Source organism: Drosophila simulans, chromosome X, assembly GCF_016746395.2.
Source record: "Drosophila simulans strain w501 chromosome X, Prin_Dsim_3.1, whole genome shotgun sequence".
Taxonomy (NCBI): domain Eukaryota; kingdom Metazoa; phylum Arthropoda; class Insecta; order Diptera; family Drosophilidae; genus Drosophila; species Drosophila simulans.
The window spans coordinates 21,865,475-21,893,019 of record NC_052525.2 but is presented as its reverse complement, the minus strand read 5'-3'; the positions used below and the strand labels follow the sequence as shown (position 1 = coordinate 21,893,019).

Genomic DNA, 27,545 nt, shown 5'->3' with positions numbered 1-27,545 from the left:
AATTTAAAGACATACACACTCAAAACAATGCACGATCAAAACAGCAAAATGCCTTCTCAGTGCAGTTGCAACTTAAGAGCAGGGAAAACTATGAAGAGAGTTTTTTAATGCCGCGCATCGGCTTCGTTTCTCTTAGCTAAGATCATTGCGGAACGCGCGCACATATATACAGTACATGTATATTTATATCTGACCACTCTCTGTCTGTCGCAGCGACTGCGGCGCCGACGTCGACGCCTGCGACGCTACGTTTCGAAGCCACTTCTCATTCAAAAAACAACTGTGAACGTGATCGGTAACGGTGCGTGTTTTCTCTTCCGCCTTACAGCGTCTCTTTGCGAAAATAACTTAAAAGAAATGAGTGGGAAAGAAAGCGGATAAAAATCACCAACAATAGCAAATGAAAAAAGTAAAGTAACACTATCGTTTCGATTGAATTTGTAACATAAATTCAATATTTAAGAGACATGTGCAATCGGTCAAAACGTGCGCATAACTCAAAAGCAAATAGTAAAGTGGGAATATAAACTCTTTAATTTATCTAAATTTGACCCGATTTTAATTTTAATTTGAGCAAGAACCTAAACTCTGAAACAAAACAAAAAAACCCTCGATTGCATATCTGTAAAAGAAAACAGGAAAGAGGGAACGAACGAAGTGAAAATAAAGTAGAATAAAATAAAATACATACTACGAGGCATGTATTAATATACTATGCTTTTGTGTTTATACTACATTGTGAAACAGTTGTTGTTGTACTTTTGTTGTTGTTGTTGGCTTTACAGCAACAGACGTCCGATAATTTATAATCTTAAAATATATGTATGAGTCCGTACATATAGATTCGCCTATGTGCACTGAAAAACCAGAGATCAACTTTAAAATGCCAGTACCAACAATGTTCGTAAAAAACATAGCTTTGAGTTACAAATATTTAGATAACGTGATTTCACTATGATATTTCACATATATTGAATATTTATTTCACAATCTTAAGCTTTTTTCGGTGCACATGGCGCCTTCCATTGTAGGCATTATTTTGGAATTGCATTCAATACTTGTACGAAAAATAATTCTCTTTCGTTTTTTCCACAAACAGGATATTACAATTGATGCCTTTTGAAATCGATTTTTTGTAGTTTTTTTTTCTTTTTTCGTGTGTGCAAAAGTCTTTGTGAATGATATGATAATACATGTGATACAGTTGCAGAAATAAAATAGAGAAAACAACGAAATCGAATAAAAAACAGTGTTGTCTTAATGAGACTAACAATAGTAAATGTACAACTGCAGCGAAAAATGAAAGGCAACCAGCGACGGGAAAACTTAAAGCAACTGAACAAGATTTAGTGTCTTCCTACAAAAAAGTTTGAACTGGCTCCTACCAGCAAGCTAACCAACACACATATGCATAAAATATAAAATTCTTAAAAACCAAACAAAAAAATAAACTCAACCGCCATCAAAACGAAATCCAAAACGAGCCAATCTGTGGTGTTTATTATTTATTTATATGCTAATTTATTTTTACAACAACTTGGTATTAACCCACAATCAAACAAAAACAAAAGTCGGGGAAAGATAAAGGAGAAGCAACGAAAAGCAAAAGCAGCGCACCTTCCTCGGCGTCTTTGTTTTGGGATATAAAACAGCAAAAGTAAGTGGATTGTACATGCATATGTATGTATTTTTATTTAACGTTTATGCGTGTTTTATAATGCCCATCGAATACCCCATCATTACTTTGCGCTGCGAAACTTGTTTCTTAATGCAAATTAAATTGAAACGAAGCCAGCGAAATGTTTACAGCCCTGCAAATTCGGACTACAGACTTTACAGAACCCACAGTATCTCGTTTCTGGTACTCCTCATTATCATCCCGCTGCATTATTTCCTGGGTCTCGGGACCGGGATGTCTCGTTTTCGTGGGCTTATCCTAGCGGATTTTCCGGGCTCACGCCCGATGCTGACCTTCTGACTCTGCGGATGTGGGAAATTTAGCCATTCTGCAGATGCAGAGCCGCCTCTTGGGATCTTGAATGAATGAACCAAATCGCGGGCGAGGTATTTAGTCTAATGCTTTTCGAAACAGCTGTTTATTACGCGCACAAATCGATTCAGCCTATTGTTTCCCTAAAAATTAACTGATAGATATCAAATGCAGTTTTCATTAGACACGTGCACATTTCTCAACCTAGTAAAGTGCCTTACTAGTTATTGCAAAAATCTATTTCACGACGTGACCACAATGGATGATGATAACCAATCTTAGTATCATCATGCACCCAAAACTTCGAACTGCTTAAATCCACAAAATTCGAGGAGCATTAAGGTGTCTTATCGGGGTGCGCTCTCAAACATTTGCCAAACAAGTGGGTTCACGATTATGTTTATAGAGATGAGCTCCATGTCGCTGGCAATGGACATAATGATGATAATGCCGATGAAGTCACGCGGTGACTATCAGCGCCGAAGTGCTTTGCCACTTCCGCTGGACGCAAATCATATACATTGCGGCTTAAAATGGAAAACTAAATGCAAACCGTGAACGAATTTCGGCACCAAAGTTCATTCCCGCATGAAAGTGTAACCAAGTTAATTGCCTTTAACCGACTGTCCAATAAATAAAGAGCTGGAAGGGTGGCAATGCACTCAAGTGCCAGGGAAATTGTTAACATTTATTTATGAATATATTTAGTGCCTTTTTCCGTGTACTCGCTTTTAGTTTTGGCGCAGACATGAATTACAAAAGTCATTATCAGCACTAGAAAGTGTTACAGACGGCACGAAAATCAAATTCCGGGGTCTGTGATGGTACGTATACATATAAATACCATATGCAGAGTTTGCCTCGACTATCAGATAGCTGTCAGATATATATCTTGATATATATATATCAAAATAGTTATCTGATTAAAATGATGTATCCGGACATACATGTTGATACCTATGCCCATGTTGATACCCCTCAGGGAACGCAGAATGAAATGAGCAACCAAAAAAAACGAATCTATCACGAAATCATTTTCGAGGCTCTTTGAGTCTCTGGTGCCCATGGCTATGTAGCCGTGGTAAAATTGATTCAGCTGCATCGGGGCAAACAGCATTAAACGGGCGATCCATATGGCAGTACGTGCCTGAGGGCCCAAAAACCAAAAACCAAATACCGATGGCAATATACGACCTCCACTTACACGAAAGACTTGGGGATTGTTTGTTCTGGAATTTCTGGAATCTATCCTATTCCCATTTCGTACTGTGCTTTCAAGCGGATTCCAAGAAATCGGCTAATGCTGAAGTAAGAAGTTCCGAAAAAGTTCGTACCTGTAAGTACTTAATACATATGTATGTACATACCAGCGCAGTAGCTAGTCCCACGGACTAGAAATGTATGGATGTATGGAGTAGGTACATATGTACATACTCGTATAATATATATTGTAACTACACCGACGAAAAGCGATCCGAAATGGAGGACAATGGCAGTCGACGTAGTACGCATATGCTTACCAACTTACCATCTCATTTACATGAGTTCTGGTCCAGAAGTCGTGCAATTGCAGTATTTACTTATCTTGTTTCGGCATCACTTGCCCATTCCATTCATTCATTCAGTTAGATATTCACCTGTTGAACCTGAGTTTGGGCAGCCCATGCTAATAAGGTAATACATATTCGCCGTTAGAGCGATGGATCCACCTGTCTAGACCCCCTTTACGACCCGACCGCCGCCACCAGTAGCTTTTGACCCAACGCCAACACCACCCCACCCCCACGCCTTCTATAACTTTGAGCCCCATGTGCAGCGGCGCGTTTCCCCCTCCCCCTGTCCATCACCCTCCCGCATGGTTATTAAGGCTTGAAGGCGGATGAATTAGCGGATGAGGGGTGTACCATGGGCCTTTTCGGGCGGAACACGTTAGCTGAGTCATCGCTAAGTCAGAAGCGTAGCACGCAGCGCGTTCGCCTAAAACCAGCCAAGCATCAAAGTGTCGACGAACAGGTGCCTCAGCTCCATGGGATGGGTGGGGGTGGAGGGGATGGCTGTGGGGGTGGGGGTGGGGTGGCGAGGAGCCAAGGGGCGACGAAATGGGGGCGGCTGCTACTGGGGCAGAACCTGTTACGCCCTTTCGGTTGCCACGGATGCACAGCGAGAAATATATTTTCGCTGAGTTTTGTCGTAGGTGGTAGGTAGCCTGATAGTACTCCTGGATTATTCGCAACACGAGTGCCGTTGCTGCAAGTGAAAGCTTCTTACGCGACTGAACGCATTCGAAGCAACAATCCTTGAATATTGTGTTTCATTGTCCCTCCTCGTGAACTAAAGTGCTTCGAAGGAATCTACATTTCGAGTCTTACGTATTACAATCGTGAATATCTGAGTTGCTTTCCATGTACCACTACATTGATACCAATAACGAGGCACACCTAATAATCACTACAAGATATTGGATGTTCGTTCGTTCGATCGATTTGGGTGTTTTTTTTTTTGAGTGTATGCTGGCTGTTGCTGTTATTGCTGTTGTTTCTGTTGCTGTTGTGGCCGTGGCAAACGGAAGCAGAATTCTTCATCGGAATTGTAGCGACTGTATCTGTACGGACCCCAATGGGTATAGCCGCAGGTGCACTGCCCCCAGCACTGTGTTGCTGTTGTTGTTGCTATTGCCGCTATTACAATGCGATTCTTTATTGCTCTTGTCCGTGGCCGTGGACAGTGCTCGTAATTTCCATCGCTCGCCGCCGCCGTTCTTCTTTCTTTATGACGACTCTTTCTTCCGCTTCTCGACATAAGTCCGTTTCTGTTCCAGCTAAATGCGTCGCTGCCACTTCCGCTTACAATTCTTTTTTATATTACACTTTATTACGCATTTTATATTCCGTTTTGATTTCCATGTACGCTGTACACCACGCCCCCTTAGTGTTTCGTTTTGGCCAAATGATTTAATCATTCGCCGCGTGTAGTGAGCGACTTAAAAACTTTAAAAACTGTAAGGGAGCGAAATGATGGCCTAGAGCCATGTTAGTAGAGCTGGACTTTCCCCCAGTGCCAACCTACATACTTCCGCACGAATGTCTCTCAGCGGACCATCCATTAAAAAGTTGTCAGCACTTAATCAAACACCTTTAGCCGAGGAATGGGTATGCACTGGGTCGAGGCATGCACTAAGGCGTTCTCTGTTGTAAATTAGACATTAACTCGGTGGCACCTCCAACTGCAAATATTCCTGATGTCACATTTTGTGAAGATAAACTGGATCTAATCGGACAACAGTATCACATTCTGTATTATACAACACAACTCTTTAGTGCTCATCGTCACTAAGTGGACTGCCGTCCCCGGTGATGTTACAATTTTTCTTGATCAGGATCAATGGCCGAGTCGATCTAGCCATGTCCGTCTGTCCGACTGGCCGTCTGTCCGTATGAACGTCGAGATCTCCGGAACTATAAAAGCTAGAAGATTGAGATTCAGCCAGCATACAGATTCTAAAGACTCATCATGTTGCCACGCCAACTCTAACGCCCACAACCCGCACAAAACTGCCACGCCCACACTTTTATAGAGCGGGTTTCAATATTTTTACATTTTTATTAGCCTTGCAAATTTCTATCGATTTGCCATAAAACTTTACCACGCCCACTCTAACGCCGTAAAGACGCCAAACCGTCCACGCCCACACTTTTGAACAATTTTCAAATATTTTCTCATTTTATTCCCCAATACCTATCGATATTCCAAAAAAATTGTAAAATTTCGCGTTCGCATTCACACACTAGCTGAGTAACGGGTATCTAATAGTCGGGTAACTCGACTATTAGCTTCCCTCTTGTGCTTTTCATTTTTCTTCTTGGTTAGGGATTATGAGCATGACTGCTTCTTAATTTTTCGAGTATGTCACGACGATTCATCTGTTTCGTCGCTCTTTCAAAGGCAATTTCCCGAGATTTTCCCTCCCTACATCCACTCTCCTCGCTAGCTTTTCCCCGTTTCCAACACCATCTCAATTTTATGTTCGAGCATGGCAAGTGCGAAAGCATATGTTTTAACAACGCTATCGTTGTGTTCCAGGCCCAGAGCCTACAATTCGGCTTCTACGTTTTTTGGCGGCAGACACTGAATGGGGGCGTGGCAGGTGAGAGGCGGCCAGTGGGAGTGTGTTGATGGAATGCAAAGCATTTGCATTGCAAGTTTTCGGATCCGCGCAAAATGAAAACGCGTGTTTGATACTCCTGGTGTTGCCACCGTGGGGTGTTTGAGCTGTTGTTGCTGTTGTTGCTGGTGTTGCAGCCGCCGTGCCGCTGATGTGGCTGGTGTTATTGTTGGCGTTCGTTACAGCTGTTTGCGGTGGCCGGGAGAGGTGTTAGTGGAAAATTCTGGTTCGGTTTTTGGCATTTTTTCCCACACTTCTGTATTATATTTTGCCATATTTTTTTGCCACTTCTTGTTATGTTACTGCTTGTTTATGCTAGCATGTTGCCGCAGTGTAGTTGAGGTTGCTGTAGTTTATTATGCAGTGTTTCGTTTTTGGGGCTTTCTGTTTAATGACAGGAACAACAACAGCCCTCTTAAGCAAACAAACACCATAAGCCCGTGAGATGATTAACGAATTAAACAGCGTTTAAAACGCACTAATTTCAAACCATTAAACGCAAGCAACTCTTACGAATTCTGTAATTACAAATTTACAATCATTCAAAAGAAAGGGAAATATACACACTTGCATTGAGCCACGGCGTGTAAGTAAGTATGCATACTTGAATAAAAACATTTGCTAAAAATTACACGCGGTGGCTTAATTTTAATTAAACAAACTGCAAATGTGGACACAATCTAAAATTTACTTGGCTTTCATAATGACCGAAAACCTCACATAATAAATATTTGCGGGTAGAGGGGGGTTACATTTCAAGAAATCTGAGCGGAATTTTCTGTAGAACTGTCTTTCTTTGTGAGGCGTCTTTGTGCTGCCGAGCACAGAGCATGGCATGATCAATTACTCGGCCACATGACCGACCGACTGACTGACAGACAACCAGATCTGCCAACAATAGGTCCCGAAACACGAAACACTTGCAGCAGCCAGCCGCCAGCCGCCAGCCGCCAGCCCCACCAGCGATTCGCATTGTATTGTACGCTGCAAAATCATGTAAGAGTGTATTAAAATTGTTGCGACAGCGAATTGCAAGCAAGCAGTTTCCAGTGGCCCTCGGAAGTGCCCCCCTCTCTAGAAGCCCCCTGGAGACCGCCCCTGGTGTCACCCACGCCAACGCCTGAGAACGCAGCGCGGGGTCAAAGTTTGCAGCAGCTGCAGCAGTTGTTGCTGATGTGGCTGTTGTGTTGCTTTGGCTGCAGTTAGCGGCACATGCAGCAAATCTTGTGTGCTGTATGTGGCATCATCTGGAGCGGATTCCCATGAACTGTAGACGCCCTCTGGGTGGCGGTTTCGCAGATACAAATGTACGGTGTCAGAACGAAACTTTGCATTCGAAGACTTATGGCAATATTTGGAATTACTATTCAATAGTAGCCATTTGATTAATCATGGAGGTTATTTACTGTCTTACTTAACAGTTAGTCATTACGAAATGTGAATAAGAAAACCAAGATATGTGGCATCTAACGGTTACCCTATTGATTTTTGATTACTAAGCAATTGGATCTATCTTTCTTCTAGTGCACTAAATAACAAATATATGTAGCATCGGGAGTTGCTACATTTGCGGCTGTCAATGTTTTGTAGTGCGAAGCAATTGAATCGACGCTGATGATTAAACGATGCGCGCGGCAAGTGGAAACTTGAATTCATGGGTGAACTCATCCCCAATCCCCAATCACTCACCCACTATCCAAAGACAACTGGCCGGAGGATCATGGCCAGGCCCTGTGCGAACGTGAGACGCCAGATAAATCAGCGCTGCAATAGATACCTTATTGTTATTTGCCCGGCGGGTCCAAAATCACTGGGCTAATGAGCGGGCGAGCGGCAGGCGTTGCGCTCCAGCTGCAACATGTTGCTCGCGGCCAGCACGTCAGCGGCAACTGTAGCAACTGCAGCAACAACAGTGATAAACGCGGCATAGAAAGTTTAATGACTTTGGGTAACCGAACCGAGCCGAACTGAGGGCAATGCAAAGGAGGCTCTTCAAAATTGAAGCACAAATCAGTTTGAGGAAAGTCGCAAAAAAAAGCCAGGCACGGTGCAAACCATTGTGAAAAACAATTCGAGGGTTGAGAGAACAGGGAGGAAATAGGTATCAACAGACTTGTGGAATTCATTATTTGAGTATCAGTTCGAGTAATCAGTAGAATGCAAATTGCACTGCCGTGTAGCTGGGACGGCTTATGTACATACATATTGTCACTGTTGATAAGGATTGCTGCTCCTAGCTCACTCCACCCCCATGTCCCTGAGACGAGCTGGCTTATTCCATCTAAAGACTGTGAACTCCACCGACGATACAAGATGATGATGACGCCATTAAGGAGACAAGCGCAATTAATTAATTGAACATTAATCGGTCTTGGTCGCAGTTCTTGTCTAGACCTGCGCCGTATCCCATTGATAATTATCAGGACTATCGAAAATATCGAAAGAAACCGTGCTGATGCAAATAGGGCATCATTCTACAGGATACCCAGTCTACTCTTATGACCGTTACTGTTCTGACTAGAGCTAGGTAAAGCACTAGTTAGCGTGTATTAGCTCAATTCGATTGTCCGAAAACTCGTCTGGCCCCAGAATAAAAAAGACCCCTTTTACTTTTTTTTTAACTGCAGATTCGTTTGACGACTTCTTAATTTGAGTCACACTTCCACAATACCCCGCGCTCGCCCTGAAATTTTTGTGGTAGTTGAAGTTTTCATTGTCATAAATTTTAACGGACTTAAGATGATTAACATTTATATGTCTTCGTCGCCAACTCGTTGCGGTTGTTGTTATTGCAGTTGTTGCCCGTTTTTATTGCCAGAAGGAAACAAGTAAAAAAAAATTGCGTTAAATTTAAGCATTTTTTGCATAAGCGCGAATTATAAACGGCACTAAAAACAAGCCGACAAAAAAAAAAAACAAAATGAATAGCAACGTCCGTCGATTGCAACAGGCGCTGATTTGATTTTTGTTGGTGGTACGGCGCCCCAGCAACTTGCAATATTGCAGCATTTGTTGTTGCCCCCTGGGTTGTATTTTTATTCTTTTTTGTCGTCTGGGGGGAGTTACATTTTGACATTTAAACTTGTTTTTGGCACTTGTTTTTGGCGGCATTTTTCACTCGTTTTATTTTTATTTTTATTTTCTTTCTTGACTTGCTCTCCGCTGGCTTTATTGTGGCTTTCTGGCTGCTTTCTTGATTGCTCGCTTGATTTCTGGACAAGTTTTTACCCGGGCCCTACCACCCAGCCCCTCGTCTGGGAATCCCGCGACGCCCATGAAACCCATCAGCAAACACGATCTTGAATGTCTGGAAGGCGACATAGAAACTGCTTTGCCCAGATGAAAATTTCTGTTAATTTTGTTGAGCGGCGTATGTAAACATGTTGTTGAGGGGAAATGCTTTTGTTTCGTTTTTGTTTAATTGTTCAACATCTTTAGGACACAATATCTTGGTGGAGGTCTAGCTGGAATTCTCCTTGAAAATCAAAATGTCAAAGTTGTTTGATTTTCCAATCAGCAGCAACGCATGCTTTTAGATACATCTGATGTGCCTGTAGCATGCTGGTATGCTGGTGGTGGGCGTGTGAGCGCATTTTCATTTTATTCATTGGATGGCACCGTAAGGACCCTCACTGGGCTATATCAACGGCTAAATAGAATATATTCAAACAATTTTGGCAACTGTTACACGAACTTCCCATCTATTAGCTAGTATTGCTCCTAAAGCTTAATCATGAGTTTTACAACGATATTCACTTCAGCAACTCGTGACGCGGTGGAGTCACGAGCGCACATCTCTACTCCGCCCGCCATTCATCCGTATCCGTGGGATTGAAACAGACACATGGCGTTGCGTTGCGGGTTGGTTTAGGGGCCTTCATTTTGATTGGGGTTCGGTTTGTTTATCGAGGCGTAGAATTAAACTGTTAAATCCAACAAATAAGTGGATTTGTAACACTGAACACACCGGCCTACAAATCAAAGAAGACCTTCGTAAAACAAGGAATTAACGTTTTGCTAAAAAAACAACCTTGGAAGCATAAAGATCGCCTTTCTAGACATTTTTTAAACATATTTATTGCAACTAGGCATTTTAGTTTTGGCATATCAAAGAGTAGAATAGCATTCATGTTTTTCTTAAAAGTCTAGACTTGATAAGCCTAAGACCTAAAGAACCACGAATTCGCTTATCGATTTCCGGATGTTGTGTACGTATTCCAAAACTTGAGCTCTGTGAATTCGTTTCAATGCCAACTACTTTCCTTAATGCGTCAGTTAAGACTTCCTGTTAACAAATGGAGCATTCTTATCCCATTAAATATTTTTTCATATTGCTTATCACCAAAAATAGGGCACAATGTAATATTAAATACAACTCATGTCTATGCCTTTTTTTATTGCAGAATTACCCCTGCTCACAACCAAATCAAACAAAACAAGAAGAATTAACATTCTGCAAACAAACTGCAATTTGGAGAGATCTTTTTTTTACTGCGTCTCGACCAATTCACATGTTATTTGGCTTTATGTGGCCAGACTTGGTGAGTATTGAGTATTGGTTTTCATAGCCGAAAACCATTTTATTTAATAGGAACACGAAGGACTGTAACTTTTCTTAAAAGTCTCCTACAGTTATGCTTATATACCTTTCACGTTACAAGAATCTTAAGATCTTTTGACAACAATAGTTATTGGGTATTTTTTTAGGTTTTGACTGACCATCTACCGTTTTTTAATTAACTCTAGTAATACCTTTATTGTCATTCAAAAGCTATAATTAAGTGGTATTTATACCTCTTACTCGGGGAGTAAAAGGGTATACTAGATTCGTGAAAAAGTATGTAACAGGCAGAAGGAAGCTTTTTTCCGACTATATAAAGTATATATATTCTTGATCAGGATCAATTGCCGAGTCGATCTGACCCTGTCCCTCTCCCTACGTTCTTGCATATGTTTGTATAATTTTATTAGTCTTGTAAATTTCTATCGAATTGCCAAAAAACTTAAACCGGACAAAAACTGCCACGCCCACACCTTTGAAAAAAGTTAAGGTTTTTCTTCGTTTTATTGTTTGTCTTGCCAATTTTTATTTGTATACCAGAAACACTGTGGCCACGTCCCTCCTTTTACCTACAAAACGCCCACACTTTTAAATAAATTTCAATTTATTTCTCATTTATATATATTATATATATATATATATAGATATATTCCCAGTATCTATGGATATCCCAGAAAAATGATACAATTTCGCGTTCCCATTAGCTGAGTAACGGGTATCTGATAGTTGGGGAACTCGACTATAGCATTCTCTTTTGTTTTATTTTATTAAATTGTGTTTTGTACTTTTTGCTTCAAAGAACCCTTACTTTTCAATAAACCTAAGAAAGTGTATTTAGCTTATTGGTTTTGGTTTGTTTCCGTTTGCGCGCATATTTACAAGCAGCTGATATATTTTCTGCCATAAATCGCACAAAGGAACCATTTCGCGGGGGCGTTGACAACCCACCCATGAACCCACCCACTCGCAAATCCATTCACTCCTCCCTCCACTCCCTTCAGTTCGATTCAGTTTTAATTCTTCGCACTTTCACTTCTTATTCCTCTATTTTAGTTGATTAAACACAATTGTTTACGATTGCTTCTTGCTGACTCCTGCTAAAAATGCTCTCTATGTCTAGTCCGAATCGTTTTTTATATTCGCAGTAGCATTCGCTATGGGGGCATGCGGTATTACTTCCGACCTGAATAAGAATTGGAATATAGGATTTGTTTGTCTTCATCGGTATTGATAATATGTCTTTATCGGTATCTAAATCAATAGTATTTTCTTTAATAAATAGAACAGTTCATTTGCATTAGCACTGTAAACCTATTTCTACAAAGAGCATCGAACTTTCTTTGCTTCTTAATTACTCCCAAATATATTATTTTTCTGTTCCCATCGCGAAGCTGACTGTTTTTTTTGTTTTTTATCACAATGCCCGTAAATTGGGGGAAGTCCAAAAGTTCGATGTGCTTTAAAATTGGCAGTGTTGATATCGTTCGTGTTGCTGTTACCGCACATTGTGTATAAAAGTTGCAAAATCCAAATTAATGAATACGTCTCTAGTTGGCAAGCAGCGTTCGTGCTGGTTCAATAACATTTTCATTGCGTTGACATAATTTAATTAAAATAAAATCGAAAACAAGTCCCAGCATATAGGGTGCAAAAACGTAATGAATACAAAGAGATCGTTGAGTCTCGTACAAATTCGCGAACCGGGTTAACCCAAGCAAAAAAAGGTAAAAAACCAGCAGACGCGCAATTTACATGCGAATCACACTTGTGTCAGGGTTGCATGGCTAAGTGAACAATTTTAGTGGCCAAATCACTGCAAAAGAACCTGCAGATAATTGTTGCCGTCACTCTTCTTACCCGATTCAGGCTGTCTCTTTCTCGGATTTCAATTTTAGCCCGGAAGCGATAAAAACAGCTGACGAAAACCCCAAGATAACTGACCGTGCACCAAAGTCCCATTAACAATATACGAGTATAAAAAATGCCTCTTTCACCTTACATAATGCCGCGTCTTTCTTGGTCTTGGGCAGATTCCGGCGATTGCACTGTGATTCAAACACCAAATCATCCAAAATGCGTGTAAAATAAATGCAGTAAATCTTATAGGTCTACATGCATATGTAAAATTGCATTTAAACATATGTACACACATATGTGCATAGGCATACACATATTGTTTTCTATAGTACTTTTTGGGATATATGTAGATTCCAGCGCATATCTCATAAATAATTACAGTGGCTTACACTTTAAGTGCCTGTAATGTCATCAAACATCATCAACATCATACATTAAACATAAATACTCGGTCCAAGATAGTCCAAGATCGGCTAGAGTCTAAAGTTTGTATATTTGTATGTTTGGTAATCTGACGTTTAGTAATAGAGTCGGGCCATTAAGATTACCCAAATGATTTTGATATTGCAAAATATACATATTAGGTATATAGTGCTTAGGTAAACAACATGGTGAGCCAGTAAAAGAGTAAAAGACTTATAATATCAATCTGTGTCACTGTGTCAGCTTTTTAACGTTGCTATAAAACACAGTAAGATGTCTTAATGTGTCACAGATGCGTAGATAATATTTTTACAGGTCCCAAAATCACTGGCAAGTTACCCACTACCCATTTAAATTAATCTGTTGAACTTCGCTGGGCATCGACACATCATCATCATAAATTTCAGTTTGGGCAATGTTCTCACATTCTGTCTCGGGCTCAGTCGATTTAATGCAATAAAAATACAAATGATTCATCAATTAAGCTGTTACAATTAATTTAATTCAATTTAATACTGTTCATATGTGTATGTGGCAATAAAAAAAAAAAAGGAAAAGGTCCGGAGCTCTTGCCACGAAAATGTTTGCGAAAAGTTCAATTGCGTTCAAAATGCGAATAATTCGAGGTTGTTGTTCTGGCTGCCTGTTGTTATCAATGCGACCGTTGTATTTTGAGAATTTCTTCATGAATTTTGCATGTGACAATTTATTTATTTATTGATTTACTTTGCATCCAGCAGTGGAGCGAAACCGCGAGCTTTGGCCATCCTGTAAATTGGCTTGGGCATTGCGGATACATAGATACGCTGATATATGTACACATAGATATGTACATAGATACTGTACGCACGGCGAGATTGTTCGTGAGAACATCCACCACATCTATTTTCATTTCCATTCGAAACGTGTCAAAAGGGTTGGCAATTTCGCAGTCAATTGGCATTAATTGAGTGTGAACACAAAAATATTTTTGTAAATTGTCGGGTCGGGTCGAGGGTTAGAAATGCGCGGCGACCTCTTGGGGCAGCTACCGATGTTGTTGGCGTTGATGCTGTTTTTGTTGCTAGCCCGCCTGTTGTTACCGCAAATGTGCCGCGCAATATGCAAATTGATTTGTCGAACAATTCATTTAAAAATGCGCTGCATAAGCCGCAAAGCTGAAGCCCGCAAAATACAAAACAGGAGCAAACAGCAGCCAAAATCGAAATGAAGGCCCAAAAAATGGCCAATTGAAAAGATTACAAGCAGGTCCGGAGGCACCTACTGCAAATGAATTAATAGTTTCATGATGTTTCTACCAAATGCCTTGCTGCACGCAAAAATTTGTAGCTTTTCGGTGGATTTATTTTTGTAAGTGGAAATTTAACTAGTGTTAAGCTTCGGTTTACTTACAAATTTGATGTTACTCTTTTTTCTGCAGATATTTTAGAGTTGAGTAAACATGTTAATCGATTAATAGTTCGATAAATAAAATAAAATGATCAATATATGTAATATTAAGACATCGTATTAAGGTAACATTGAATGCCCTTGGTAAACAGCACTTACTTAATGCAATTAACTCAAAGAATTGCGATCATTTAAATATTAATTACTTAAATATTAAATATATTACCTCCCCAGCTCTGTCGAGATGCAATCAAGGGTCTTTCACTATGATTTGTATTCAAGTGAGAATATCCACGACGAACCTGTTCATTTGCACCGTCATCGCCCCTTTTCAAACATTGCGATGTTAAAAATATCCAAAATATTCAAACGGACGGGCCGAATGCCGTTTCAAAATCTGTTTTCCCATTCAACTCACATGGACAGTTAATTTTACAATTTTTGTATGTTTACACCACAGAGGCAAAGCGTCGAAAACCCAAAAATTCAAACAATGAAATATGGCACAAATAAAGGTTGGCCTTGAATTGCGCGCCACATGCGCGAAAAGAAACACGTCGACTACGACGAACACGTAAATATATATACCAAACAATTGTTTTCTTTTTCCCCATTTTAGCCCCAGTCAGTGCCCATTTATTTATTTCTTAATTATCCACCGTTAATTGGCCCTCTCGAACTCAGTGCTCTTGGGAGTTGCATAAAAATACTACGACTAAACTAAATGCCCAATTGATAAAAATGCAGCAATCGCATTTCGTAAGAATTGAATTAAATTTAATTCCCTTTCGGTTTTTCGTTTTATAATATTCCCGTTCCATTTTCATTCAAATTTTTCGATTTCTGTGAGTTGACCTAGTTTATTTCGAGAATTTTTCACTCGTCGTATTTGATTATTAGCGAGAAAGTTGTTGCTTAAAATTATATTTCAGTACAATTTTCTTTTGTTTTTAAGTAAGTACTAATGGGATTTGATTGAAAAGTTGATTACGCCATGACTGAATTTATATAATTCCCAGAAGTCATAAAACCAAAACAAAATAATGTCAGCAATTAAAAAAAAAAATCGACTTGAAATCGACTTAAAAATTACCATTTCATTAATTTGCTTGGCTTAACTATTTTTGTCGCAGTTATGTGGTATTGAGACCACATATTATTGCGCTCAAGACCCTGACTTTTGATGAAAGTACAATACTCTGTAGAAGAAAATGTGTTTTGCCCAGAGCATAACGTTTAACGATTATTGAAACTACATCGACTAATTGGGTCTGGTCTGGTCAGATATGTTATGAAGTCATTCGTCACGCCGCCACAGAGATAGAGGGTGATGATTGATTCAGCTTGGCCGTTTGTCATTGAACGTTCAGCACTAGCCTAGACTTTTTATTTTGGGAAGGGGTGGGGTGTATGTCCAGAAAACAAGGAAGCCCATTGTGTGGCAAAGTAGTTGCAACCCTTGCCATGCAGACGTGCAATGTCAATGACAAGTGAGTCACCAGTGGGCCCGATCAATACTTTTTGCGTCCTTTTTTCCAGCCTCCTTTTTACAGAAATTAGGTGGGTACCCACCCAACAAACATTTTCGAGGATTTCTCGCGTTACCTTTGATTCCGAATCGGTTAATCGACACACTGCGGGACCTTTCCAAATTTTACATTAACTCTAATCTTAATTGCCTGAGTTTATTTGGAATTAATTTCTTCCCACTATCTGGAACCAAAGAGGTTAAAGTTACCTTCCCCAACTATCACATACCCCTTACTCAGCTAGTGTGAATGCGAACGCGAAATTAAATAATTTTTCTGGGATATCGATAGATATTGGGGAATAAAATGAGAAAACATTTAAAAATTGTTCCAAAGTGCGACTTTAGGGCGTTGGAGTGGGCGTGGCAACATGGGTCAACAAACTTGCACTGCGCCTTCGTCTCTAAAATGCTGAATCTTAACCTTCTAGCTTTTATAGTTCCTGAGATCTCGAAGTTCATACGGACAGACGACTCGGCTATTGATCCTGATCAAGAATATATATACTTTATATACATACTTTTCAACGAATCTAGTATGCACTTTTACTCCACGAGTAATGGGTTTAAAAATGTGCATTTATTTTAATTGAACTTAACATCTTTGGTAGGTCGCTCGCTGTACCCGTCCTATACCCGTATGCACATGGTGCATGAGAGAGGAGAGCAAATAATAAAATGAAACCGTTTGAACTGCATTCCGATTGTTGTCTCAGTGTTATGTTTGTTTCACATACACTTGTTGCTGCTCCTGTTTGCCGCTGCTTTAGTTCCTTCTACTATTTGTGCATTGTCTGCCAACGATAAATGCGTCCATCAAAATCTGATTATACGTATGTTTTCCTATCCATACAGTTTGGGCAGGCAATGGCTGTCGGCAAAGAGTGGCTTTTTGATAAGCCACAGATGCACCAGCTATTCAGCAGATACAGATGCTTAGCGAGCGGAAGACAGCAGTAGCCATAAATATAGATATAGGGATAAGTTTTGTCCGACTGTCGTCGCTGATCTTGTAATTGTAGCTCATCGGTTGTCGCGAAGACGATGTCAACACTCAACCGTTAATTGTATTGCAAACACTGGTTATTTTCTTTCCATTTCCATTTTTATATTGCGGTGCCAAAGCGAAAGCTTCGAGATCGGAGTGATCATTCACTTTCGACGAACCGTGAAAAGAATCCAACGGCTTCCAAGAGATTGTGTTCAAGGGATCGGGTTGTGAAGCGTTGCTGGGGTGTGGGGGGAATCAGGTGTTGCGAATGGCTGTATACATTGACCTAGGTTATGGATGTATTTGCTTGAGTTTCGATTGGATTCTTGACTTCTCTTGCTATTTTTTCCAGCACTGAAGGTACTTTAAGATGCTGAATGACTCAACTAGTTTATGCAGTATAGTTAAGTTATAAATTCAATTGCACTTACATTACACCAAAGATTCGCATAGCACATTATTCATATGTACCTTCCAACTTAGCCGACATCTAATTACCGTGTTGTTGGGTCTCACCTTGGTTGCATCATATGACTCGGTACGTTATCAGGAATTTGCCTTGACCAGTAAAAAAAAACCGCGGAGAAGTGGTGGAGAGATTTACAGAGAACGAGAGTGCAATTTCATGGACAACTTTGTATATCTTGGGCTTGTTCGCTGCTATCAGCAGAAGATACTTGCGGACGTTCTTATCGATTCTATAGGCTTCTTTCTCTCGGCCTCGCTCCGTCCCGCTTTGTCTCGCTCTGATTGAACAGTATCTCAAGGCTGGTTACCAGGTAGATTCGGGGGGGAGAGGCCGGATGCGGTGTTCTACCTGTCCTCAGGATCAAAACAAACAAGTGTGGCAAAGATTTACCGCCAAATCGCCAAGACTCAGATACACAGATACTAGTTTGGGCGCAGTTACAGATACTGATACAGCTGCATTAACAGATGCAGATACTTTTTCATTGCGGGTTCTCGGCTCTTTGGTTCTTTATATTGCGTAAGTTTATCTCCAGCGTGCTCTTCGTATCTCTCACACATGAATTTTGTTTTATCTACGTATCTCTGTGTCTTTGCATCTGCTGTGTGTGCTCGCTACTCTCGGCCAAGATTTTGTTTTGGTTGCTCTGTGATTTTTCTTGTATTTTCCACTCAGTCTGTATTCAGAATTTCAGCTATTCAAGTCGCTAATCTGGTTCTTGTGTGTTTCTTTTTTTTAAGTGATATATTGTGAATGGCCGGATCATTTAACCAAACCAAACTAATTGGACTATTTTTATAAAATTTAAATTTAAAATAAAACAACCGTTTCCTTCAAGCGTTGTGCAAAAATCTCCAATAATACGTTAGTAAGAAAGTGGAAGAAGTGCGAAAATCATTCGTCATCTTTAGTTTGTTTAGTTTCTCGCGTAAGTACACAGCCACATCAATAAGGCCAATAACTGCCAAAACATGGCATATGGATACTGTCTAGAAAACTATTTGCGTCATTCAAAACGGGAACCCAAATTGAAGCCATGCTTAATATATAGACATATAGCCACGACTCCCGAAAAATCGGCGGTAAAGCAATTCATATATCAGACTTAGGCGAGGGCAACAAATTAGACTCACTCACGATTCTTGGTAGCCTCTAATCGCTACTTATGCTAATGGCCTACCACACTTTCTGGAGGGGGTCACGAATTTCGGGGCCGAAGATTATGACGTTGGGAAATGTTAAGACTCTGCGGGGAACTGCATAATTTGAACATATTTTCAGGGATTCCGCGGACCGTTCGAAATGATTTTTGAGAAATATTAGGAGATTAGTATATCCCAGAGGAATCTTATGCACAAGTATTTTGATTTTCGGAAACACTTTACATTTTTCAATGTGTCATAAGTAAGCGATTTTTACATATATCCCGGCATATGGTAGAAAAGAAGCAGAAACGCATAGATAAGAATAATATCGAAATAGGCTAATTCTAAATAATGGATGCATTTGATATGGACAATGCGATGATATTAAAAATAATCCAATAGTTTATTCTTTGAATAATTACTCTAATTCGTTAAACAGGTAATACATATATATATGTATATAATATATACAATATATATGCACATTGTATTGTGCCCTAGCATCGAAGGGCGAGTTGATATAGCCATGCCATGCTATTAATATCATAGAAATGATCTGATAATTCTGAAAAAATAATCAGTTCTGACCAAATTCAGCGCATGACATGAAACAGAGGATAATATTGTGATTAGGCTAAAAGCTCTTTTTCATCGGGCGACTTATTATACGGCTCCCAATCTATTATAAAGGAAAAGTCGGTTAACACTTTGTTCACTTCTTGGTCCTATAAGGTACATATGTATGTATCTGGCCATGTCTATCAGTCCTTGTGTGAAAGTCCACATCTCGGGAACTATAAGAGTTTGAAAGCTGAGATTAACCATGAAGGTTTTAGGGACAATTCCACTGTGTTTTCCAACAACGCCTATTACGCTAAAATCTGTTTCGTTTTAAATCGGATTTCATTGAACTCAGAGGACGAAGTGGTACATCATACATAAAAAGGCATATCTCAGTGTTGTGCTAATTGATTTTTTGTCTAGATTTAAAAATTTTAACACTAGACTTTCCTTCGTTTAACTATTTTCATTACCGGCCAGTTTCAATTCCGATTTTGCGTTCTGCTGCTCGTTTGTAAACGCTTATTTCGGTTTGTTATTTACTTCCTTTTGGGCTTTTCAATTTATTGGGATCAAGTTTCGTGCCTCTCTTGTCGTTCTGGGTGTTTTGGGGTCTTCGGGTCTTATGCCTAAGTGCCACCGAAATGTACATAAATCGGTTCGAACGCGAATGCGTTTTTATGAATTCGGCACGCGTCTGCGTGCGCATTTCAGTCAGCTGCGTGTTTGTGGACTGTGCCAGACCGTAGAACCCCCGTCTTTGCTGTATCGCCAAGACTACGAGTATAGCCGCCGCACCCGCATCCACACCAAAACCAACCAAAACAAGGCCAAAAAAAAAGAAAAAAACAACAAAATAAAAATGAAGGAAAACAAAATCGCACGACGATGTCGTAAACAATTTTCAGTTGGACGCCTTCAATTGTTGATCGTTAATTGTCGATCTGAGCGCGTGTGCCCCCAATTGGATTAGTTAGTTTTCGCTTTTCCTCGGACTCCTCAGCCATTTAGAACTGAGTTGTTATATATGTTATATAAGTTATGCTCTCGGCCGATGGTTTGGCAACTGCGAACTGATCCCGCCCCCTTGCGGCCACCTGCAGCGTTGGACTCGATCGCCATTTGATTCAAATCGTTTTCCCAAGCCGAGTGGTAACGGAAAACTAATTGCGTTTCTAACGCACGATATTCACGCGCATTGCGGTTTTTTTGGAAATTTTCCAATTTTCGACTCCAATAGTTTATGATGATGGGAAGGAAAAGCCCATGAGCATGCTGGCGAAATCGGAAATTGTCGTGTGAAGTGTTTGGGCACGTATTCCTGTCGCTTATGGGACTTGGGGGGACTACATGGCGCTTTTCATTTTCAAAGGACGTGGAAGGGGGCAGAAGATGGGAAACGAGATTCGCAATTGCACAAACGGCATCGATTGTCTGCGGTGCGGATAATGGAATTATGGAATTCGCCGCAATTACCCTCAGAAGATGATGTCAGAGTGCAGATTTTATTCCAGCGATAGGGCCCAGTGATCTCATGCGAGTGCGACTGCAGCGTCTGGGCTGTTTCACAGTATTCGGCTTGAAATCATATTCAAATTCAAGTTAGTGGTAACGGTGGCCAAGTGCCTTACCGAGCCAATCGGAAAAACAATAGCTGAAAGCCCCGTCCGTTGTTTGGGCCACCATTTGGCAGGCCAGCCAGCCAAGTCTTCAGGCGTCTGAGTGATGACTGTCTGTGCACTTGGACATCTTTAGAGTGCAAACAAACTTTAAGGTAGTTCGTTTATCGAGTTTAATGAATCGTAATGAACTGTGTGTGAACGTGTTTGGTTACATTTAGTTTTACAATTAATTAAAAATTAACAGAAACGGTGCCACCCATTTTTCCAAGTGTATCTTTGGCTTTCGAGCCGGCAGTTAAGCGGCAATAAAAACTAAATGACACCACCGCGAACCACTTTGTGCCGCTGCTACTGCGGCCACTTGTGGCGCATCAGCAACATCAGCAACATCGTGCAACATCGTTCACTTCGACTCAGTTCGTCGTTACGTTTCAGTTTGCATTTTTAGTCTTTAACCAACCATCCACCGAATAACTGGTTGACATTGTGTCCACGTGCGTGGGCGGCAATGGCGAGCTAAAAGACGCAGCGAGTCGGACGGCTAGATAGATACTCGTACATTAGAATTTGTATAATTCTTAGCCGACATTGACACAGTATCTATATCTGTATCTGCGTTACGGCAAGCAGTTGCAGCTAATTGAACCACTTTCCAGCAAGTGGCAATTGAATGTCCAGCCTCTCAAGTGGCCATTAGCTACGATATTGTATGGCATTAAAGCGGCAAGGAGGAGGTATCGATGAGATCACAAGTGATGCAATTGACCAGCAACTTAGCGGTGGTTTTGAAGCCGGAGCTTTTGAATTATTCATTAAGTCTAGGGAATATAAATATTTCTAAGCGGCAACCAAATGAACACCAAATGAACTCACCTTCTTTTAGGTCAGTTATCCACCAAAGTGTTCTATAAAGAAAAGAAATTCAAATTAAATACCAGAGAAGTGTGAAATATTTGCTTGTGGCATGTGTGGGGTAAATCATTATATATATTATTATATCATTTATCAGACACTGGCTTTTAAAATAACTTTTTGCAATCCCTTTAAAGGGCCCCTTTTGGAAACTAAGGACCTGAACATATTGTTGATTTCAGATCGCGGTGATAGTATATGTGTGTCAAGAATCAAGCCGAATCCGGGTGGGAATTAAACAGAAATAAAGGGCGGAGGAAGAAAAACGTGTTCGTCGGCGGGCAAATGAAAAAGGGGACAGAACGCGCTCTTAAAAAAGTCCAAATCCGTGGGCTCCTGAACACGCATTGTTCTGCTACGCAGCTGCGGGAAATCTAGGATGACTGTGCGTGTTTGCCAGGATACGGGGACCAGGATGCGGAATGCGGGATTGAATCATTGAATCGAATTGAATACGTGTCGACACGAAGCGCCGGCACCCAACAACGAACTCTACGTGTTGCTGTTTTGTATTAGCAAGATGTCAATGTATGTTTGCGGAATTATGTACAAACAGCAGACACATCCATATCCACATGTCGAAATGTCCTTTTTTATCTCTATCTCCATGTCCGCGTTAAAGGCATCAAATTTTGTCCGAATCAACAAACAACGAATAAGAGCAGAAGAACAGGAACGAAAAGAGAGCTTCCAAAAATTGACATCAGTTGCTGATTTTTAATTAAAAATTTGCGACGTGTGAAGTTGATTTCAATTTGGGCCCCGCCAAACTGACAGATGAACTGATATAGGAAGCTCAACTGGACACTGATGCGAAACGCCCTGGATGTGGATGTTGCGATGTTTAGGACATGGAAGATGGAATGTCCGACCCTTCACGTCCGTTTGCTGACCGCAGAGGAAGGGGCCCTCTGTGAGGAGTTTGCAGAGGATTTCCGGGGGTTCCAATAGGGCGTTTTCGCGCGTCCACAAAGGGGAAAGAGGGGGGGGAGTGTTTTAGGGGGTTTTCACGGAACTCTCGTGGCTGAAATAAGAGTTGATGTCTGGTGACAGCCACATGTCCACCGAATGCCAGCGCCAGCGGTGCATTCCATAAGATCCCTCGGCTTCCTGGCCCTTCATAAATATAGATTAGCAAATCGAAACAGCAAATAGAGCGACACATTATTGGGCGGATGGCGAGTGATGGAATAGGACAGGCAGATATGCATTCTAAAGCTATACAGTACGATTATTCATTGCAGCAGGCCCGATGCAATGGCAGCTAGACAAGTGTTAAATAGGCTTAGTAGTTGCTAAATCATTTACTTTTATGGTACTTCAATTTAATTTAAATTCAAGTTAAATTTAAAATTGTGCGTATTATTAAACAACTAAGAAGGAGGTTTGTTTTTAATTTGCTTTTGGTGATGTTCCTAAGTGATTTCGTTGACCACACAACACACCACGTGAAATTGGGTCGATATATTGGGAGGCTTGCTGCTATGTTCCGAATCCGAAATAGTTGCTCCCCTGATCATGATATGCATTCACGTGCCAGGTTCCCCCTCCACCACAATCTTCGATTGCTGCGAGTGTCAAAGTCATTGCCTTATATAACACCGTTACACTGGTGACATTAGTCTTATCGGGCAGGCCCGACAACAACACAAACAACCACTATCTCCTAGGTACTTGACATTACGAAGCGGGTTCCGAGGGGAAAGATGGGAGTTCCGCTGCTGACGGCTGTCGGCTGACGGCTGACGGCTTTTACGACCGATACGCGACCCAGAGACAGCGACACACGCACTTTCCGATTCCACGGGGCTATTAACAAGTAATAATGACAACAAACAACAGAAGCAACATCCACAGAAGCAGCAGCAGCAGCCATAAACCGAGTGCAACAGTTAGAAAAGTCGCGGTTGAAGAGTCGCACACTTGAACTAATAAATTCGAAGAACCCCGATAACCTACATATATACATATGTATGTACATATATACACATATAAATATGTACAATATATGCCTACATTAGTAGTACAAACGTGCGTGTGCCCCTCTCGCTGTCCTGCTCTGGCCGCCGCCGTCTCGCTTCCGCCGCCGCGTTGTAAGCACTGGTGCTGGTGCGTGCTTCCGAATGCATAGCAGCATACGCCAAAGTTGCAATATACTCGCAAAGCAGGAGCAACGAAGTGACCAACGCGTGCAACAGTATCAACATCATTTTACTGCAACGACACAGCATCAACAAGTTGTTGCAGTTGCCGCATATTGTTGCTGCTGACGATGACAGCATGCCAACATGGTGACTGATGTGCAACGGCCCTGTGACCATCTTTGGTGTGCAGTGAAGCCGTTGATATAGCCAATTTGTTGCTGAAGAGTCGGAATTGGTACACCTTATCTGAATGAAATTGAAGGGATCCCGTGTTAAATCACATAGCAACATTCGCTTGTGTTTCGTTTCTAATCCCCTAATCCCCGGGGTGGATATTATAAATCCCCCGAGGTTTTAATCGTATGGTTTTGTAGAGAAAAAAGTTGCGGGTCAGATGGTTTTAATGTGTTTCTACAAGCTATGAGGTACACGCCAGGAAAAGAGAAAATTCCCACATAAAAAAGTCCATATCACCGCTCTCTGTGCAGCTACAGAACCGGTATTCGGTTTCGCTTATCCGTCAACGGCCACATCGAATGGAGTGGGTGTTTTTCCGGCGGAGTTACGGGTTAGGGTGATCTGGAGGGAGGAACAACTACATTGTGGGTGGCCCCGCTTGGTCTGCCCAGACATATTAGGTATACTTCTGCAACTGTCATTTTACTTTGTTCATGTGTTGTCCCCTTCTTTGTGTCTTTCAGCGCTAGCCAGGAGTAAGCGATCGATCGGTCCCGAGAAGATGTCTCCGCCCAATTGTCTGCTGGCTGTTCTGGCGCTCACGGTTTTCTTAGGGGCCAACAACGCCCTGCCTATCACCTCGCGCCCCATTGAGGGGAACGTCCAGAGGATGGTGTGGGAGGATTGGGTGAACCTGGACCCTGAGCAGAGAAACCTAACCAAGGAGAAGAAGATAACCGCCAAGTCGATATTCACGCTGCCGTTTCGCCACTGTCCGCAGGGTCACACGCTGTTCAACCAGCTTTGCATCCCGCAGTCCAACATTGATCCCACGGATCTGGTCAAACAGGAACTCATCCTGGCCGGGGGTTCCAATGGCAGTCCCCCACCGCCACCCATTGGAGACTATGACTACGGCGACGACGAGGAGAGTGAAGAAATCGTGTACGATCTTTCAGTCATACCTATAGCCATGCAGGATGGTTTACCGTCCAGCGTTGGCGCCGGGGATCAAGCCCTGCCCAGCGAGGATGCACCACTGAAATTCAATATTTTTGAGAAGAAATTCGCCACGGGCACGGGTGAGCCCGAGGAGCTGCCACTGCCGCCGGACATGGCTGCTGCAACATATGTCAAAAACATCAGTAGCACAGCAGAAACATCAACTAGCACCACGCCCACGTCAACGGCGACTGTTGCCCTACCGTTTGTTCCTTCGGGAGAGGCCAGTAACCGCATTCCCGGCGGCGATTTGCTGGCGGCCCCCAGTGATGCCTTCTCCACATCGACAACACTTACCATGCCGACCAGCAACACCACCACCACCAGCAACAAGGACATCGGCCAAGTAGAGTCCATTGTTTTGCCGGCGGAGCAGGAGCACGATGGCCCTGTGCACCTGGTGAGCAGTTCTCTTACCGACAATGACAGTGATGACTCCTCTACCGCATTGAATGAATTTAACGCGGAGGCGGATCTGGCACAACTGCTCAAGGTCGACGCCTTTTTGCCGGTCAACGATGGCAGCATTGAGTTGGTGCAGCCCCTTTTTAGTCATCGCAAGGTGGCGCCGCCGTTGAGCGCAGACCAGGATGTAAAAACCAAACACGAGGTTGAGGCTGCAGAGAAGGTAGGAGCGGAGCTGGAAGAGGAAGAGGAAGAGGGGGAGGTGACCGCTACGAACATATTACCAAGTGAGGAAGACGAGTATACCACAGAGACGGCAACAACCACAGGGGACTCAACGGTTGCGGAGGCGTCAATGGATACATCGACTGCCACCTCCACCTCTGGCCAATCATCACCACATCCGCCAGAAGAACCCGAGATAGATGAACGTGAAAATCGCCTGGTCTTGATAAAATCGAAAGTGCAACCGGTTCAGTTAACGACAACAGCTTCGGCAACTGCAGCTGATGTTGCTGATTCAAGCTCCTCAACTGACCGGTTTCACTATCAGCATTTTGTCGAAGATGAGGCCGCTAGCAGTACCACGACGGCAACACCAGAGCCCAGCAGCAGCACTCCCGGCGATCCGATCGAGCAGTCCGATATGCCGGCGAGTGACAATGACAATTTAATGACAAATACAATTGGCGGACGCGGCGACGACGATAATGATAGGGGCCATAAGGCTACCAGTGAAATTGATGTCCAACAGGAACTGCGGCTCATCAACGAGCTGGTAAAGGGCAAGCAAGGAAAGCAGCATCAGCCACAGAAACAAGAGCTTGAGCCAACCAGTACAGAAATAACTTCAGCGTCAACATCAACAACAACTGAGGATGCCACCACCACAGCAGCATTCACAAATTGGTCAAAGGTGATGCCGCAATTGGGACAGAGCACATCTGAAACAGCAGCCACCACAGAGACAGTTGCAACATCGAGCGGGGTTAATGAAAGCGGCTTGACAGCAACGTCAGCATCAACAGAAGTAAAAGATTTAAGTATTACTAATCGTAGCTATAGAAATAGTAAAATAATTAGAGTAGATCGCTTGGCCGAAGAGCCGGAAGGAACTGTCGCATCTGCAGCAAGTACGGAATCAGCAGCAACCGCCGCCACACCTCCCAACAGCAGCAGCAACCCAGATGGCTATACGCCCTTCTGGTGGCTACCGAGTATTGGGTGGCGTCTGGACCGCCATCTGGATGGGAATGGCGAGGATCAGTCGCTGTTGCTGCGGTTCTTCAGCACATTTCGCGGCAGCAACACGGTAGCAACCACACGCTAATAGCAACATCATCAGCAGCAGCAGCAACTCCTGGCTCTGGCTAGCGACTAGAGCCACAGGAAGTAGCTGGGTGCCGCATAGTCTAGTGCAGGATAGTGTCGTGTTAGCAACAGCGTTTCAATGGCGTGTTGAAGTTTGTTCACAGTTATCTCACCTTAACATTTTTCCCTTTTCTGAGTAAATATTTATTGTCTTTTAATGTTTTAATCGAATATTACTTGTACATAGCATGTCCAAACACACTACTTAACATCAACTTTTGCATATTTTTTTTGCCTTGGCGTTATATAATACCTTATTTTTTTTGTGTTATTGCAACTGCTTTCTTTTTTAAGTTGTTGATTTAATTTTAGGGCAATTTTTTTTACATTACAATAGTTTTATATGTGAGTGCTGCTGTCGTTGTTGCGAGCCTTAGCAATATTTAATTGTGATTACTTAGGCATATGAATTGATCGTTAGACTTAGGCAATCTTATTTGTATATCCAGAATCTTTTGATGTATCATATTTTACTACTATTATTACCATTGTAACTTAATATATTCATATATGTGCGTACAATCTGAGCATTTGTTGTATATTCATTAGTGCAGAAACCTTTCAAATCCAAGCATTTTTGAAACAACACGTGTATCTATACCTAGCATGTAAGCGCAACAGTTCTGCTAACCATTGTAAACACAAATCGAAACTAAAGCCTAAAAAATAGTGTAATGCATGTTTATATTTATAGAAAATGCGTTTCGATCCATTAACTCAAACAAATCGAATTGAATCGAACGAAACGAATCAGGCAACCATCATGTTTTTGTCAATTGAAATTCAACCAACAAATTCAACCAAAGTTCATAAGAAAAACAAATGCAAGAATGCAA

General features: G+C 41.8%; 2 protein-coding genes across 14 annotated transcripts in view; one reads left to right on the top strand and one right to left on the bottom strand.

Annotated features, from left to right (window-relative positions):
- Positions 1-27,545, bottom strand: part of LOC27209109 (chaoptin) — a 205,707-nt gene that overhangs the window by 31,328 nt on the left and 146,834 nt on the right. For all 4 annotated transcript variants that reach the window (XM_016174293.3, XM_016174294.3, XM_039297059.2 and 1 more), the window contains one exon: positions 21,572-21,603. The gene's annotated coding sequence lies outside the window, so the exon portion shown is untranslated. The remainder of the gene's footprint in view (positions 1-21,571; positions 21,604-27,545) is intronic.
- On the top strand, positions 241-27,545 carry LOC6726635 (protein folded gastrulation). Of its 10 annotated transcripts, none has more exons than XM_044923613.1 (4): positions 241-301; positions 1,100-1,657; positions 10,556-10,693; positions 24,456-27,545. In XM_044923613.1, the coding sequence occupies exon 4, from the start codon at positions 24,494-24,496 to the stop codon at positions 26,666-26,668; it is 2,175 nt and encodes a 724-aa protein (XP_044779548.1). In that variant the 5' UTR covers positions 241-301; positions 1,100-1,657; positions 10,556-10,693; positions 24,456-24,493; the 3' UTR covers positions 26,669-27,545. The 10 variants fall into 10 exon arrangements, with proteins under 10 accessions (XP_044779548.1, XP_039152995.1, XP_044779549.1 ...); XM_039297061.2 differs by having other exon boundaries at positions 241-409; positions 1,572-1,657; XM_044923614.1 differs by having other exon boundaries at positions 241-409; positions 1,205-1,657.